Genomic DNA, 17,187 nt, shown 5'->3' with positions numbered 1-17,187 from the left:
ATTTCATTCCATTGTGATTGGTGACCATATATGGTGTGATTTCAGTCATTTAACATTTGTTGAGGTTCGTTTTGTGGCCGAGCATCTGTCTGCCTGGAGGGCAGTCCATGTGCACTTGAGAAGACCACACTTGAGTGTGTGTTGCCCTTGTTGGGTTGGGTCTCTATAGATGTCTGCTTGGGTGGTTTGGCATGTTGTTCAAGCCTTCTCTTTCCTTGTTGATCTTCTGCCTACCTGTTAATCCATTATTGAAAGTTTTTTTTCTGGGAGATATGGGCCCAAGCTCAGGTCTCTGCTTTATGCCAGGTGGTAGGGCACAACCAGGGTAGGGTATGGCATTAGTCAGGGTTTCCATGTGCTTGTTCATCAGAAGGATGCAGTGGTCCATTGCATTGCTCAGGGTTGTTGAAGGTTCACGGTCACGGAGCTGCTGCCCTGACCACCTGTGTTCCTGTTTCAGCCCCGAGCCCCCAGTGAGCCCCAGCCCAGGCCGCAGGAGGCAGGCCCACCCCAGGCAGAGATGCCGGAAGCAAGAGGAAACGTGCCCAGCCACGGTGAGCCCCAGACACCAGCCCCTAGCTCTGAGGTGGCGCTTGATTTGAAGAGACAAGGTGAGAAAGGTAAGTGAAGCTTGCCAGTGACATGCTGTCTTCAGGGCCCTGTGCCAACAAAAAAACACAGCAGCAGCTCCTGCCCCCCAGTCCATATAGATACGCAGAGCTCACTGCTTGTGGGGAGCCAGTAGTCGGGTTGCAGGTGGTAGTGAGTATCTCTCTGGGCACCTGGACTCGGGGCCACAGGGCTTTTATCTGCCTTCCTGATGTCTCACCCTTGTAAACTTCCTTGTTCTTTGGCAGCTTGGTAAAGGAAGGTCTAGGTGTGCCTTTATTCAGGACAGTGGCGGGACTGTTTAGTTAAGGGGACGTGGCTGAGTCCTGGGTGGCTGTCACTGGCTCCCAGATTCTGGGTCTCAAGTAAGGTGATCAGATAAGCCTGGCATTACAGCCTCCTCCACTTGCAGGATGTGCTCAATCCAGATGACTTGGTCTGGATTTGTTTTCTAAACCGTTTCCTCTTTCTCGTGGTTCTGAAGATATACTCCAGGCACAGAGAGGCTTGGAGTCTGGTGCTGTTAAGTTGCTCAGTTTTGTCCAATTCTTTGCAACCCCATGGACTGTTGAACAACAGGCTTCTCTGTCTTTCACCATCTCCCAGAGTTTGCTCAAACTCATGTCCATTGAGTCAGTGATGCCATCTGCTAGGCCACGGCATATATGATCGGCTACCCCGTCCATCCACAGTCCTTGGGAAGGCTCTGGGAATTGAGTGGTGTGAGGATTTCTGTTTTGTATGGTGCGGTCACAGCAAACTGTGTCCTATGCACAGAGGAAACCAAGGAAATTCAGGTCGTCAGCGAGGAGGAGCTTCAGAGGGACAGCCTGGCACTGCCGAAGGAGCCAGGCCGAGAACAGGAGGTGGAAGGAGACAGACAAGTGGGCGGAAAAGGCAATGGAGAACCCGGAGAGCTGGGCCAAATCCCACAGGTCCCAGCCGCCCTGCTGGCCAGCCAGGAGAATCAAGAGGCGGAGGGCCCTGAACGGGACCAGCTCGTCATCCGCGACGGACAGGAGGAGGGGCAGGATGCCAACGAGGAAGGTGGGTGAGAGGCTCCCTGGACTGCCCGCTCACTCCTCTGCACCAGGCACTAGCCCCTTCCATGTCCTTCCCGGTGCAGAACGGACACCCATGAAGATGACCAACCGGCAGGGCGCCATTTGGTAGTTCGTTCTGTTTGTTTGTTTCCATTGTCAGGCATGAGACAAGACAGAAGGGCCAGGCACTCTTAGCACTTGGAACTTGTAGAAATCATATTCACAGGGAGCCTAGGGGGCTTTCCAGGTGGAAGACCTTGGGTGGGAGCTGAGCACAGCGTCCACATAGGTCTCCTGGCGGGCAGAGCCCACACATTTTCCTTGTCACTTCATCTCCTCCTGCCGTGTCACTGGCAGGCAGTGCCTGGTGAACCGAAGGAGGAAGGAAGGACAGATGGAAGGATCGGATAGATGGAGGGTCATGCGTGTTTGAGCGTTGCAGAAAAGTGACATGGGAATCTCACCTTTCTGGTTTGGTTGACTTCTCTTTTTTAAAGAAAAGTGTGGGAAACTGAGATGAGCAGAGTATTCTGGGATGTATCTTGGTCCCGGAAAACATTTTAATCCTAGCTAAGCCAGGGGTGCTTAGAAGACACCTGTGTGCTGAGCCTGATAAAGTGACAGGTGGGGATAGTACTTACTGGCAGAAGTTACCCCGATTTTCTGAAGAGTGTGTTCTCACAAGTTTTCTGTTAAATAATTGGGGAGGAAAAAAAAAAAGGACACTCTGGGGGGCTCATCAGAGTGGCAGCCAAGTTTCAGCTCACTCAGCGGTTGGCCGCAGGCTGTAGCAGCTGCCAGTAGGCCGGCGCTACTGCGGGGGCCTGTGTGTCACACCTTGTTCCAGGTCAGCTGTAATGGTCTGATTAGTAGGATAAAGCTGCACGGCACACAGGTCTGGGCTTTGTTTCCTCTTCAGGCAGTTAGTGCAGGGGTATAGAACTAAAGCTGACTTTTCCAGACATGCTTTTTAAACAAAAGATCTTGTTTATACAGATATGAAATGTTAACAGTAACCCTCTGAGTATGTCTCTTGATTGCATCCTGTCCTGATCTTTTCTGGTTGCTCTTCTCCCTGGGGATGAATGCAGTGATAAATGAGCTAATTCTGTATGTGTGATGGAAAAATTTTACCCTTTGACTCACAATAGCCACTCCATTTCCTTCTCTCAGGGCAGTGAACCATTTTAAGCAGATGCCTCCATTAACCAGAAACCTGTTTGCAAATAGCGATGCCTTCCTTTAACGTTGATTATCTCTTTAAAAAACTGGAATTTTGGTTTGGTGAACTAGTTACCCTGATTCCAGCCTGGAATGGAGCTCTTTATTTAGGGCCATATTTTAAATAGATTCAAAGTTGGAGTGGGGCATACATAAGTAGAGGAATCCTGCATGGTCTTGGCACTGGGAGCAAGCACACGAGTCCCTGTCATTTCCTGAGAGGAAGCAGAAAGAGCTGATTGTTAAACCAGGGTTGGGATAACCCTAGCGCCCGGGCTCTGGTGTTCCCATGGCATCGAGAGAGAAATGATGTAGCTTATGTTTTGTGGCTCTGCTAATTTTTCAGGGAGAAATCAGCAGAAACTGGGAGCTGATGATGACTACAACATGGATGAGAATGAGGCAGAATCTGAAACAGACAAGCAGGCAGCCCTTGCAGGGAATGACAAAAACAGAAATGGTAATTAACAGTGGTGGTGGTGGTTTGGGGGGGGGGGGGGTCACCTTTCGTGTCTGATTTGTGGTCCTTCACTTTTGGTATGACTGCATACTGAATCCTAACAATAATGTTGTAAGTAATCCCTAATTAGAAGACTGCTTTCTCCGGAAGCCTTGGAGTGTAGGGGCAGTGGAGAGAGGTGACAGTTTCAGGAGGCCACAACGAGGACCTTTCAGAAAGTCTGCATACATGAACTTGAGCATCAGCCCCTCAGGGGTCAGTGCGGATATGCTTCAGTGAAGTTTAGGAATTTCCCTTCAAAATGGTAGGTCACCGCATGATCATTTCACAGCACTAGTCGAAATGCTGTGATGTGTACACAGGCAAGTTTTTATAGTAGCACTCTGTGTTACTTTGTATTAACCGTTATTTTGAACTTTTGACGAGTCCAGGCCTGTGGGATGCTCTGATTCTGGATTCGTCTCCTGGTGACTGAATTCTGGTTGAACTTTTTTTTAATAGCTGCAGCTGTGGTGTTCTAGCTTCACCAGGAGGCACAGGATGGCGGCTGACCCTTGGTTAAGGTGGTACCCACGAGGTCTCTCTGCTGCAAAGGCCCATTTTCCCTGTGTAACTAACATGTCTTACAGAGGGGGATGCTGTGCAATGGTGTGACTTTGCTGTCCATTGAAAACCGTTGTCTGGATGGTCATTCCGCACATTGATCAGCTGTCATTCTTTGAGGACTCCCTCACCCCCAGTGTGTATACATTTGCACACACACACAGGCACACATACTCTCTCTCCCTTGTTTTAGTTTCACTGTAGACTCAAGGTTTCCTTTCTTAAAGTTCATTTTTCCATCAAACTCGTGGTGTTTCTTTCTCAGTTTATCTTGATTTTGATTATGGTTTTTTGCCATGTAAAAGTTTCAAAAATTTTTATATCTTTTTTTTGCCTACAGATATGGAGTCATAGTTTTCTCATTTAGAGTTGAATTCACCAATTTTTTTTTTTTTTTTTTTTTGTTCAGTATACTTTCAGATTTTTCTTTTGGTTTTATGAAGTTAAGTCAGATTGAGAAAAGCACACAAAACAAATGAGTTGTTAGAAGTTGAACATTTTTTAACCGCACCCTGCCTTCCTGATTCAAGAAACAGAACTTGGCTTCAGGAAGTTCCTTCTTTGTTGCCCTTCCTGTCCTAGCACCTTCCCTCCCTGTACTGAAATACCTGTCCTCACCTTTCCATTCGGCATTTTCTTGAATTTCTTTATGGGCTTATCACCCAAGTGGGCATCCCTGGATGCCATAGTTTATTTAGTCTTGCCCGTTTTCTTATATTTGATATGTGTTTAAGTCTCAATTTACAAGTCTTCTCTCCCTTCCTTCCTTCCATTCATTCAGCCAGCCAGCCATTGCTGTTTGACTACAGTCTGGAGAGTGCTGATTGTGTATTTCATGGTTCTGTTTATGGTTTGGTTTAGTGTGTTCTTCTTTCCTCCCTATTTCATGCAGATCACCAGCTGATACCTGGAGGTGGTATTTTAATTCAGCCATTCCTATTTCATGTTAATTGAAATATTTTGTAAATAGACAAGTCATGGTATTGTTCATACAGCATAGGCAGGATAAATGCTTCTTTCTCTTTACCAGTTTTCACAATAAGGAATTATTTCCTTTGACCTTTTGAAGGTGACCATTTGAAAATATAAACTTTTAAACCTTTTTGATGGGTTTCATTCAGTTGCATTTATAATCTTTTTTGAAGTTCACATCGTCTCACCTTCTTTGGCCAGGGAGGTTTTCCCCACTTCTCTCTGAACCATTGGTTCCTTTGTCTCTTGTCCTGCTTAGCCACTGCTTCACTCCACACAGTGCCTTTTCTCTGTGAGAGGCTTTACCTGAGAAGAACACAAAGAGGAGTCGCTGCCAGTGTGTTTCATGGACCTCCACCAGCTCCTTCATCTTCCATGGGCAGTCTGTGGTCATCTGCTGTGGGAGTAGCAGAGACTGCCCCCTTCCAGCTGCAGCTCTCTCACTGGCCCAGGTGCTTTCTGCTGTAACCTGTTGGTTGTTAGGATTTCTGTTGTTCCCGGGTCCATCAGAAGCTCCATTGCTTCCCTGTTTTCTTTCCAGACTCTGCGAGTCTATGGTTTGCTGTCCATGGATTATTTTTGACTGCTTGTATTTTGGGGTCTGCAGGACTCCTGCTCAGTTAGTTTTGCTGTAAATGGTCTCTAGTTTTTGAGTTCTTAAATTTAGTAGTTGGTTTATGTAAGGATTCTGAGAGGTTCAAAAACTGTGCCACTGTTTCTGCCATCTTTCCAGAATCCTCTATTTTCGTAACTTACACCATCTGTTGATTCATTTGACTCACTTTAAATGTTTTCAAGTGTATGGGCATGAGATATGGGCCCAGTTTTCTTTTTCCAAAGGTGTTTGCAGCTGGCCCAACACCATCTAAAATCACCATCTCAAATCACCATCTCATAGTGAGTTGAGGTGCTACCATCATCAAACACTGGATTTTCGTATGTACTTGGTTCTGATTTTTGGATTTTCTATTTCTGTTCTATTGGTTTCTCTCTTGATTCACAGTGTACCACATTGTTCTAAGTATAGCAGCCTTTTTTTTTTTTTTTTCCTTAAATCTAGCCAGTCTACTTTCTCTGGAAAATTCAAGCCAACATCCTTTGAATAATGCTTCTTTCCTTTTTGGCTCCTCCTTGAATTCAGATTAGAAGTGTGTTAGATCTTTTCAATCTATTCATGTCTTGTGTCCTCTTTTTCATATTTTGCATTTCTGCTTCTCTGATCTGTGTTGAGAATAATTTCCTCAGAAACATCCTCCAATTCAAAAATTTTTCTTTCATCTATGCCTTCTTTGCTCTGTTGTATTTTTAATTTCTAAACTTTTTACTTGGCCATTCTTTATGGGTCCTTATTCCTTGCTCATGTTTTCAAACATCTTTTATTTCTCTGTCAACATTATATTATACGCCTTGTCTTCCAGTTGTAGTATCTGAAAACTTACAGTGTTTCATTTTGTTTCTGCAGATTGTCCTCACGATACAATTGTTTCCTTGTGTGTTTTGTGCTTCTTAACTGTGAACTACTACTTGCCATGGAACTTTATCTGTGGGAAGTATTTGAGAGTTAGAGAGAGAAGGTTGTTTGCCTCTGCCAGTCTCAAGGAGGGTACTGCAAACTCAAAACTCCTTTAATAAAGTAGGTTGTCACCTTTAGGGTTTTTTGGGATCACATGGAAAAATGAGTTTGAATTATGCACCTGCACGATCATCTCATGTGGTTAAGAATGCTCTAGTCCACACAATACTTTTCATTGCAGGTTTATTTTCTGTTGCCTTTAAGTCAAGGATGTGAAACTTCAGGGTTCACATTTATATGGGCATCCCTTTCTTCACTCCCCACCTTGAGGGGAGCCCTTGTGTTTACGGCCTTTTGAAGCTGTGAGGGGAGCTCGGAGTCTTAAGGCTTCAGCAGAAGTCCTTAGGACAAAAGCTGGCATTGATGCTTATTACCTTCAGTTGTTAATATTTCCACTTCATTTTTGATCTTCCTGTTAGTGTTGTTGCATTTTAATGTTTTATTTTTTTTTCACTTTTCATTTTGAAATAATTTAAACAAAACTAGTAAGAATTTCCACAAACCTTCATCCAGGTACCCCAAGTGTTAACATCTTATGTAACCATAGTACAGTTATCAAAATGAAGACATTTAATATTTACATAATTCTATTATGTATAGACATTATTCAGATTTCTTGAATTGTCCAACTAATAACTGCTTTCTGATTCAAGATCTAATCCAGGATCATACACTGCATTTATCATATCTCTTTAGTGTCTTTTAATCTGGAACCCTCTGTCTTTATCACTTATAGCACTGATAATTTTTAAAGTGTTTCGGCCGATTGTTTGGTAGAAAGTTGAGTTTGATTCAGCAGTGCATCCTTAAAAAATCTTTTGTATTTTATCCAGCATGTCACTTACTACAATTGGCAGAGTTGCTTGGGGTTTCTAAAATTGAAAGTCTTAAGTTCATTTTTAAATTATTTTTATAGACTTTTTAGCTAATTATTTTTAATGCAAAAGATGAACATGTTAGGAGTCAGAATTTTAAGCAAATACAAGTTAGATGTGTGACTGTGCAATGAAGCCTTGGGATCTTTCATCCCTTACACCCAGGTGTCCGTCTAAGGATTTGACCTTGTACCTGCTAAGGCTTTCAAACAAATTGAGGAGGTAAGCGAAGTAGAGCAATGGTTCTGCCAGCTCTTTTAAGAAAGAATTTTAAGTTGAAGAAATGTCATTTTAAAATTATGTCATCAAGATGGTTTCAGAGCCTGCTTTTCTCCAGGGAAATTAGAAGAAAAAGGCATTAGTTCCAACTTTATTAGAGAACTTAAGACAGTCATTTATAAAATCATTAAAATGTGCAGTAGTTGTAAATGAGGATCTTGGGTTTAGGTTATATTTGTGATGTGTCTTTTTACATCCTTTGGGTGTCGTAGGATAAAGAGGGTGGAAGCCACATATCGACATCAATTCTGTAAAGAAGAGCTTTGGAGTCACAAAAGCTAACCTAAGTTGCAAACGGCTTTTAGGAGGCAGTGTGCTTCCTGCTGGAGGTGCAGTTAACAGATTCATGCAGCGCATGAGGGCCATGATCATGTCAAAAATTCTATGAGTACATTTCATACCATCCATTTTGTAAAACATCATTTCACTATTTCACAGTTCATGGTACCTTGTTGGCTATACATATGGACTCTTTTGCTCTCTTGTCCTTGATTAGCAATGAAGTTCCACATTAAAATGTTACCCTGGGAGACAGTCCTCTCTATAGACACTTAAGTCAAATGGGACCTGCCTGGGCTGGTTTCTCAAAATGCTTAATACTAGAACATTTTGTTTTCTTTCTTTCCTTTTTAGTTCTTAACGCTGAAAATCAGGAAGGAGACACAATAAATTTACTTGATCAGCATGAAAAGAGGAATCACACACTCTGAATCAAACTGGAATCCCATTCTTGTGTGTCAGAATCGAACAGAGATCACTACAATAGTCACAAGGGATTGAATACTGTGAATAATGTACTAAGTAAAATATCTAAAGATGATTATTGTGGAGTTTTAGTTTGTATTTACAATGTAGGAAAATGAGATTGTCTTTGAGACAGTGTTTTAGAGGTATTTTTGAAGTGTTTATATTGAGATGTCAAAATTGTTGAAATTTGTTGGCTAATAGGTATTTCATAAGAAGATCAACACCAGAAATAGAACACAGGTCCTCCTTCAAGTACGACAACAGCAGGATTCATGTTGTGAAGTGTAACCTTCGCTGTGAAGGGGACTCCCATACTCGCAGAGCTCCTTGTCTTCAGGTCCCTCTGGAGTCACTCTTCGCCATGTGCTGCGCTGAGACAGGAACCAGCCCTGCAGTCGGCACTGAGTGATTTTTGGTTTATTCTTCCGTGCTCACTTCTGGTTCTGACAATCAGTGGCCTAGAGCACTGACTGTTAACATAAACATCACTAGCAACGGTGTTAAACAAGTCTAAACACAGAGGTGTTTTCTGTGAGGATTTTTTAAAAGACTGCTACTTGTACAATAACCCTTGTCATTAATGTACAAAATGCTTTCAAGTGACTTGTAATTTGAGTACCTGTGATCTATACTTGCCTTGCTTAGTATGTGTGGGCAAAGCATTACCAAGAAAAGCCACATTCGGATTAGACTTCTGACACAACAGGGGCCAAAGCAGGGCTGACCTTGGGCACGTGTGGCACAGAAGGTAGTACCGCACTGTGGGTGGTTGTGCTGCGGACACTGCCTACTTCACTGCTAGAAGAGAAGAGAAATTTGATGATGAAGGAGATACACAGCATACAGATTTGGAAAGTTTAGAAAGTCAAATGCAGTAGTTGTCTTTTTCAGTTTACACATGTACCTTGTGGTAAAGGACCATATCACAAACTGATTTAAAAACCAAAATTTAATTTGAAAATGACTAATCATAATTTGCTTAATAGTGACATCAGGTTTGAGTTGGTTCTTGCAAATAAACAGGCTCTTGTCAGACTTCACACATTAGTGACCTTTAGAAAGGCTCCCTACAGGGTTAAGTGGGTGGTGATGTTTATTAAATCAACATTCTGAGTCATAGGGCTTGAGATACAGGGGCTTCAGGTCATGTGACACAACCCCCTGTTAACAGAGATGAGACGGGGGCCCAGAGGACTTCTGAAGCTTCTCCAGGCCCAGCCAGCGTGCCTGCCTCGAAGTCAGCTGCGGACTCCTGGTGCCCCTGCTGTCACTGAGGGGCGGGGCCTGGTCTGCATTCAGGTTATGATCGCCAACTTGAATGCTGTGTGGTATTTTCCTACCTAATCATTAAGATTATAACTGTCCACCCAGAAAAGGCAACTGAAGGGTGTGAAAGTAGCTTTATAAGATACTCATCTAGGTCCTTGTCCAGCCTCCCCCTGTGTCTAAGTCTTAATCAATCTTAGGGTTGATGTCTTGCATAGTAGCCTTTATTCATCTCATGTTTTATCAGTGTGCCTCGAGTTGCTGAGAAATGAAACTCTGTTCATGTTTTAAAACTGCTTTCAGTTTTCCCTTCATCTGCTGTTGAAACCCTAAGGAATCAGCTTGTAAACTGTGGATTAAGGATGGTTGTTTGCCTTATTAATTAAACCTTTCTGTGGAATGAGATGCTGATATAAATAAAAAATAATCATGATTTAATCTCCCTGTACAGAGGCACCTGAAAGCTGTTTGTTCAGGAGGTATGTACTTTAGGTGTTTCTTCAAGCAGTCATGCTTTATTGCTGTTGGCTTCCCTTGGGATCAACTATTCCAAGGAACAATCTAGAGATGCCACAGCTATTTATTTAAAAAATAAAACCTGTGTAATAAGCATCAGATAGATTATCAAACAATGTGGTCTTTTGGGTTCATCTAAAAGCAGCAGCTAATCCAATTTTTAATAAACTGTTTGATTCACACCCTCCTCTATATTCTCAAATGGTGTGTAGACAAGGAGTGATGATTAATTTGATCTTTTTTTCTGCAGATGAAGATTGCCATAGCAGCTTTGGATTAGATTTCATGAATAATCATTGCACCTAGCATACCTTTGTGTGATGGAATTTGAAAAAACATTCCCTGATTAAGTCAATGTGGTATCATTAAATAATTAGGTTGAGAACTGGCGTAATTGTTTTACTTGGTAATTGGTGGTTATCTATTCATAACAGAACTTGGAATGGTGGAAGAGAATTGTAATTTCAGAGTCTTTTAAGGTCCAGGGGGGAACTGGTCTATTCTCATTATGTATTTTAGCTTAAAAGATTATAAGGTAATCTTTATTAATGATTAATAATAATTAATCATTAATAGAAATGGTAATCTTTATTAATGATTATAGATTAAGGATAGTTTATAGGACACTCAGCCCACTTCTAACACTTGCCTTTGAAATGAGTTTGAAATATGTTTCCATTAACTCTGAGTTATACTAATATTTGGTTCACATTGTCATTTTAGATTTTGAAAATATTAGTATTAGAAAGTTGGGGAAATGGCTTATCTTGTGTATTTAAATGTTTGTGTTCTATTTCAGCTCAGAGGGCAACACTTTCTTAGGGGTACTAACTAGGCCACTGTTCGTAACTGATCTGTAAGGTTCTGGTAATGTGCACACTGAAGGATTTCTCAGAAGTAGGTCTCTTCCCATGCACTGTGCTTGTTGATGTGCCTGTGAAACTCATCTCTGGGAAGGAGACATGACTTGAAACATTCTCATCTGTAAACTATATATAAACTTAATGACTTTTTTTTTTTTATAAACCAAGACCTTGAGACAAATACCTGTTTTGTTTGTTTTTTAAATCCTTACTCCTTAGAAGAAAATTAAATGTTCTAATGTAGAATAAAAATCCTGAGTTGAGTGACACAGGCTTATACTTCATATCCCTACAGAGGTTCTAATATTGCGAGGGGTGCTTGGTAAATTTGACTAAAGTTCAAATAAAGACTGAGTGATCAGAGATGTGGCCCTAGGCAACCTGATTTTTCATATAACTGAAGTTTTGTCTTTTAGAACCTTCATAAACAGATTTAGGTGAACAAATGCATTTTTAGAATGAGTGTTAATAGACATGTAAGAATGAGGATGAAAACTCAGGCTTTAAGAAGCCAGAGTCTTTGTGGAGCAGCTCCTGATGTTCGAGCTTGCTTTTTACTAATTTGGCTGTCTTCAAGTTGTAGTACAATGACAGTGGAACTTCAGTACGATGTAACGTTTGCCTTTATCCAGAACTCAAACCTTCACCTGAATGTCTTAACTCACATCAAAAAAGCAGCCACATTATTATTTCACATCTGAATTATCATTTAAAAGAGTAATTCTGTGACCTTAACCAGCAGTCTACAGCTGCCAGCTTTTTCCCTGTGAAGGACAATTCTGCTATAACATCCTTGCTCTGGCTTTTTGAGATGGGTTCTTTCAAAAGTTATTCTGGAAGTCAACGGATGACAAATCTCTTATCAAAACAAAGCACCACACTTTCCTTTAAGCTTGGCTTAAAGGTTTGGCCTAAAATGTTTGAATTCTACACAGATGGTTGTAGATACTGCATCTTTACCTTATCAGTAGTTTAGAAATTCAGAGTGTTGCATAATAACTTTATGTGGTCCTCCAAAAGCTGATACATTCTTTTTAAATGGAAAGAATAGAAGGCATTGTTAGCAGAGGACTACAGAAAAAATTCTAAGTGAATGCAACCAATTTCTTCGGCTGATACAAACCGTTTAGGGGCAAGGCTACCAGACTCCAACTTACCACCTCCTGGTTCCTACTTCAAAACTCCCCTGGCATTCTTAGTGTCCTGTGTTCTCACCATTTAGTGTCTCAAATTGAGCCTTCCTACTGCTCTGGAGGCCTTGATTTTAACCTTCATTCAGTTTTCCAACTAACTGCCTCCAGGATGTCTTTTATATTTTTAAAAGATCCACATCCCATTAACTGAGTGAACAGTTCTGCAAAGATGAAGGTGTTTTTCTCAAGTTTATACTACAGCTGGGAAGATTAAAAAAAAATTAACTACAACTGAAAATGCTAAAAAGTTGGCTTATAGCTCAACATTCAGAAAACTAAGATCATGGCATCCAGTCCCATCACTTCATGGCAAAGAGATGGGGAAACAGTGAAAACAGTGACAGACTTTATTTTGGGGGGCTCCAAAATCACTGCAGATGGTGATTGCAGCCATGAAATTAAAAGACTTGCTCCGTGGAAGAAAAGCTGTGACCAACCTAGACAGCATATTAAAAAGCAGAGACATTACTTTGTCAGCAAAGGTCCATCTAGTCAGGGCTATGAGTTTTCCAGTGGTCATGTATGGATGTGAGAGTTGGACTATAAAGAAAGCTGAGCACCAAAGAATTGATGCTTTTGAACTGTGGTGTTGGAGAAGACTCTTCAGAGTCCCTTGGACTGCAAGGAGATCCAAACAGTCCATCCTAAAGGAGATCAGTCCTGGGTGTTCATTGGAAGGACTGATGTTGAAGCTGAAACTCCAATATTTGACCACCTGATGCAAAGAGCTGACTCATTTGAAAAGACCCTGATGCTGGGAAAGATTGAGGGCAGGAGGAGAAGGGGATGACAGAGGATGAGATGGTTGGATGGCATCACCGACTCAATGGACTTGAGTCTGGGTAAACTCCGGGAGTTGCTGAAGGACAGGGAAGCCTGGCGTTCTGCAGTTCTGCGGTTCATTGGGTTGCAAAGAGTTGGACACGACTGAGCAACTGAACTGAAAATGCCAAGCACTTTTAAATGGTTTGGCCTAAACGAGGAGATACAGGAGCATTCTCTGAAGATCTCATGTTTCAGAAACTTGAAGGATAAACAGAAGCTGTCCAAGAGAAGAGGTTGGCTGGTCAGAGGAAAGGCAATATAAGATGCAGCTTGAGGCACCCAGGGGAGAGAGCAGAAATGAAGTGGCCAAACCAGGTGTCACTTAGTGAAGACTATCATTAACCAGAGAATAGTTGATCTTTTATGATCATACCAGCTCCTCCAAGAACAGGGTGGGGTAAGGATGAATGTGGAGAAATCAGTTCTAATGAATGATTCCATTATTTCACACCCCACTCACTAACACTTCAATGTACTGATTCTGCCCTACCTCTTCAAGAAGGTTCTTACTGTTGTCGCCAGCAACCTGTCAGATCCAGTGGGCCCATTTTGGTCCTTATCTTAGGCCTATTAGCTGTATGTGGCCCTGCACTGCCTATTTTCTGGCTAAATCTTTTCATGCCAGAGAAAAACTCTCCTACACTTTTCTAAATGGGTGGCTTTTTTGACCAGTAATTAAGGTGATTTCTTAGAAGGCCAGAGTCTTAGGAAACGAGTGACAGAAACTTGGTCAGAGGGTGGCATGGCATGATTTTAAGGCGCTCACTTTTGTTTCATCTCCTACCTGCTCCTTTCTCCCACCTCTGCCCTGGTCCACTCTTAGAATTTGGTTATCCTGACTCTTCTTGGGACCAATCTCAGGCTCTTCTACATGTTCCCTGAGCAATTGCAACCCCCCAGCTGCTGCTGCTACTAAGTCGCTTTAGTCATGTCCGACTCTGTGCGACCCCATAGATGGCAGCCCACCAGGCTCCTCCATCCTGTGGGATTTTCCAGGCAGGAGTACTGGAGTGGGGTGCCATTGCCTTCTCCGGCAACCCCCAGTGCAGGCCTCAATTTACAGTTCATTTCTGCAGCCACTTAGTCTTCAGTTCATGTCTACCCAAGAATGCTGCTTTCAGCTCCACACCAAACTACTTGCCACTTTCACTAGGATGTTTTTCAAAGACAGCTCAAGAAGGCATTTTCTGGTGGTCCCGTGGTTAGGATTCCATACTTCCACTGCCAGGGGCCTGAGTTTAATCTCCTGTCAGGGAACTATGACCTTGCAAGCTGCACAGCCCAAAAGAAAAAAACGACATCTTAACATCTAAAACAATCTTTATCCCTGAACTTTGTCTCCTATTTTGCCTATATAAGCAAATAGCACCACACCTATCTAGTTGCAAAGCCCTAAAACCTATGAATCATCACCCTTGATTCCCACAAACTCACCCAAGTCCTGTACCTCTTGATTCCATTCATCTCTTCCCTCTGCCACTACCTTGAGACCAACCATCATTTCTTCTCACCTCACAAGCTTCCCTGCCTACAGCTTTTTGAACCAGTAATCATGAGCAAGCGGATCTGATTTGATCCTGCTGTTTACCTGATTCAAATGTTCCAGCGGTATCCACCATCAGTCAACAGTCTCCCCTTACTTCCAGCTCCTCTCTAGTTCCTTATCCTGCTCTATACTTTAGTCAACTGCCACCTTCTCACCACAGGCCTGTGCCCAATCTGTGTCCCCGTCAAGGGACTCAGCTAGTGCCCATCGTTAACCTTTGGGACCTGGATGAGATGGTGACTTTCTCCATAAATCATGTGAGGTGGGTCTCCTACACCAGCACACTGCCTTTTCCCTAGGGCATGATAAAGACTTGTTGGTTTTTCTGCATTCTTATGGTTGTTAGATCTGTGAGGGGAGAGGCAGTCTTATTTCCCCCATCTTTTTTTTTTTTTTTTTGCACCTTGCATGGTAGGTAGATTTCTAAAAAGTTCCAAAAAAGGCAACTTTCAGCTTTTCTGATTAGAAACCTGCAGCTGAAACTTAGGAACACGCTTTGCTCTTAGGGAGAAGAGCCACTCCTGAAAAAACAGCCTTAGGTACTCTATAATTAGGCAGAACCCTTGCTCAATAACTTAAATGTACATTTTCAGATGACCTAATTAGACATCAGTTTAAAAATGCCAGCACACCCTCTTAATCCATGGTTCCTGTTGGCACTGATCCACATTCTTATAGCTCACCTCAGGCTCTTGGCTGTCCGCCAGATCTTGCTGCCTCATTTAGCCTCTTTGCGTTTTGAATTCTTTCTTCTGTTGCCTCTTTCTACCATTTTTCTTGTTTAAAGTAATCAGAAATTACCAGCCAGAAACTGTTTTCTTTCTCAGAAAACTAACCAAATAGAAGGCAACAGATATATTCTTTATCTCTTTATAGCTCATTTCTTTTGTACAGACTACTGTTTTTTTTTTTAAAGACTTCTGGATTCTGAGATTTCAATGTCTACTGGCTGTTCCTAGATAACACGTTTATCACCACTCTTGGTAAAAGAGAGCCTGTCTGCCTCAGGAGCTGATAAGAGAGGAAGTCACGAATATTCTTACTCTACAGTCGGCTCTACTATAGTAGGCAAGATTTATGCAGGTTAGCTGCTTTAAGATATTTCCAGAAATAAAGTTTCAATAAGACATCTGCAAGAAAGGTGTCAAATAGGAATTCAGATACTTGAAACTCAGAACCCTTTTAACCATAAAGGAAATACAAAACACTTGCTGGTTTTAAGCCAAGCCAAAGGCTCAGTGTAACTCCTGCTAACAACACTGTCTTGTTAATAGTAGGACCAAAGGAAAGGCCCCCAGAGATCACGGCAATATGGCACAGAACAGCAGAGCAGACGGGGGAGGAACTAGCAGCAAAGGAAGAATGCTGGGGCCATTGGCACTGGGCACTTGTAGGTACAGGTGAATTTAAGTCAATTTGCAGAGCCAGAGGATGCTGGAAAGGCCCCACTTGAAAATGTTTCATGGGTTAAACTAAGTGGTAATAAAAAGCAGCATGTCATGTTTAAACCTAACCCTATAATATCACTAGCAAACATGATGTGTAATCTTTTTTTAAAAAACTGCCAAAACTAACAGTTAAAAGGATTAAAAAAAAAATTCTGGTATATAATTTAAGATACTGTGACACACAAAATCACAATCCCTGCGTGACTTAATATCGCTATATAGCTAGGAGGTCCCCCCAAACCTCCCTTAAGTGTATTTAGCCCAAATCCCAAGTGAGTGTTTACTAAATCCCTTGATTTGAAACTTTTAATTTGTTTGAACTGCTCAAATATTAAGAGTAAACACCTTCAATTCTTAACACGTATCAACAAAGTGCTATTGTTTTTCATCTCCAATAGTGCATTTTTTTGTCAAGAAATTTATTAACCTTTACAAACACTATTTTCACTCATAAAAAATGATTTATGATTAAATCTGTAATAAAACCATATAACATTCATCAATGCATTCGATAAGACTAGTTTCATCCATGGAACATAATAAACCACTTTAAAACAGCAGTTTTCATTCACGTCATATAAGGCTATCAAATTAAAAGTATTCCTTATAATGGGTTGTTATCCAAGAAATCCATTTCACTTCACGTTATGTGGTAAGACTGACGGACAGATCCTCTAAGAACAGAATCTGAAAGTAGACTCCACCCTTTTGGTCACCTTTTCAGTCTTTCTCTCAAACAAGTTTCACAACAGGAAAATATTTGTGAGCAGAGAAATCAAATTCAGGAGGAACCTGTGAAAACAAAGTCAATGTATCTTATACATATTTAGACAGTAAACAAAATAAAGACTTTTAATTTTAGACTCTTGTGTTTAGAAACAAGGAAATGAAAATGATTTAGCTTATCTCTGCATCTGTGAAGGTCATTAGAAAACATGCTGACCAACGGTTTTCTATTTTTAGAGAATACTTAATGAAAACAGACTTAAATTACAGGAAAAGGTCATGGGTCAGCGCTTTCTTTTAGTCCTATGGTAGCTGCTACTTCTGAGCAATGAAATGAGTCACTGGTAAAGCAGAGGCGATAAGAAAGAGGGATAACAGAAAAGCAGTGGGAGCAAACAAATAGAGGTATGTATTATATAATG

The 17,187-nt window shown here is 41.7% G+C and overlaps 2 protein-coding genes across 8 annotated transcripts in view; one reads left to right on the top strand and one right to left on the bottom strand.

The window, feature by feature from the left end:
* The window catches only part of GOLM1 (golgi membrane protein 1), a 62,065-nt gene extending 50,675 nt beyond the window's left edge, over positions 1-11,390 (top strand). For 3 of the 4 annotated variants that reach the window (XM_055578966.1, XM_055578965.1, XM_055578967.1), the window contains exons 7-10: positions 461-620; positions 1,387-1,656; positions 3,220-3,333; positions 8,269-11,390. In XM_055578966.1, the coding sequence (XP_055434941.1) occupies positions 461-620; positions 1,387-1,656; positions 3,220-3,333; positions 8,269-8,345 (621 nt within the window). In that variant the 3' untranslated portion in view covers positions 8,346-11,390. The remainder of the gene's footprint in view (positions 1-460; positions 621-1,386; positions 1,657-3,219; positions 3,334-8,268) is intronic. The other variant, XM_055578968.1, reaches the window with a different exon arrangement.
* A 5,090-nt stretch (positions 11,391-16,480) lies between these two features.
* Positions 16,481-17,187, bottom strand: part of NAA35 (N-alpha-acetyltransferase 35, NatC auxiliary subunit) — an 89,933-nt gene continuing 89,226 nt past the window's right edge. For all 4 annotated transcript variants that reach the window (XM_055578961.1, XM_055578963.1, XM_055578962.1 and 1 more), the window contains one exon: positions 16,481-16,831. In XM_055578961.1, coding sequence (XP_055434936.1) covers positions 16,772-16,831 — 60 coding nt within the window. In that variant the 3' untranslated portion in view covers positions 16,481-16,771. The remainder of the gene's footprint in view (positions 16,832-17,187) is intronic.

Source organism: Bubalus kerabau, chromosome 4 (genome assembly GCF_029407905.1).
Source record: "Bubalus kerabau isolate K-KA32 ecotype Philippines breed swamp buffalo chromosome 4, PCC_UOA_SB_1v2, whole genome shotgun sequence".
Taxonomy (NCBI): Eukaryota; Metazoa; Chordata; class Mammalia; order Artiodactyla; family Bovidae; genus Bubalus; species Bubalus kerabau.
The sequence above is the reverse complement of the archived record's forward strand: the minus strand, read 5'-3'. Positions and strand labels throughout refer to the sequence as shown.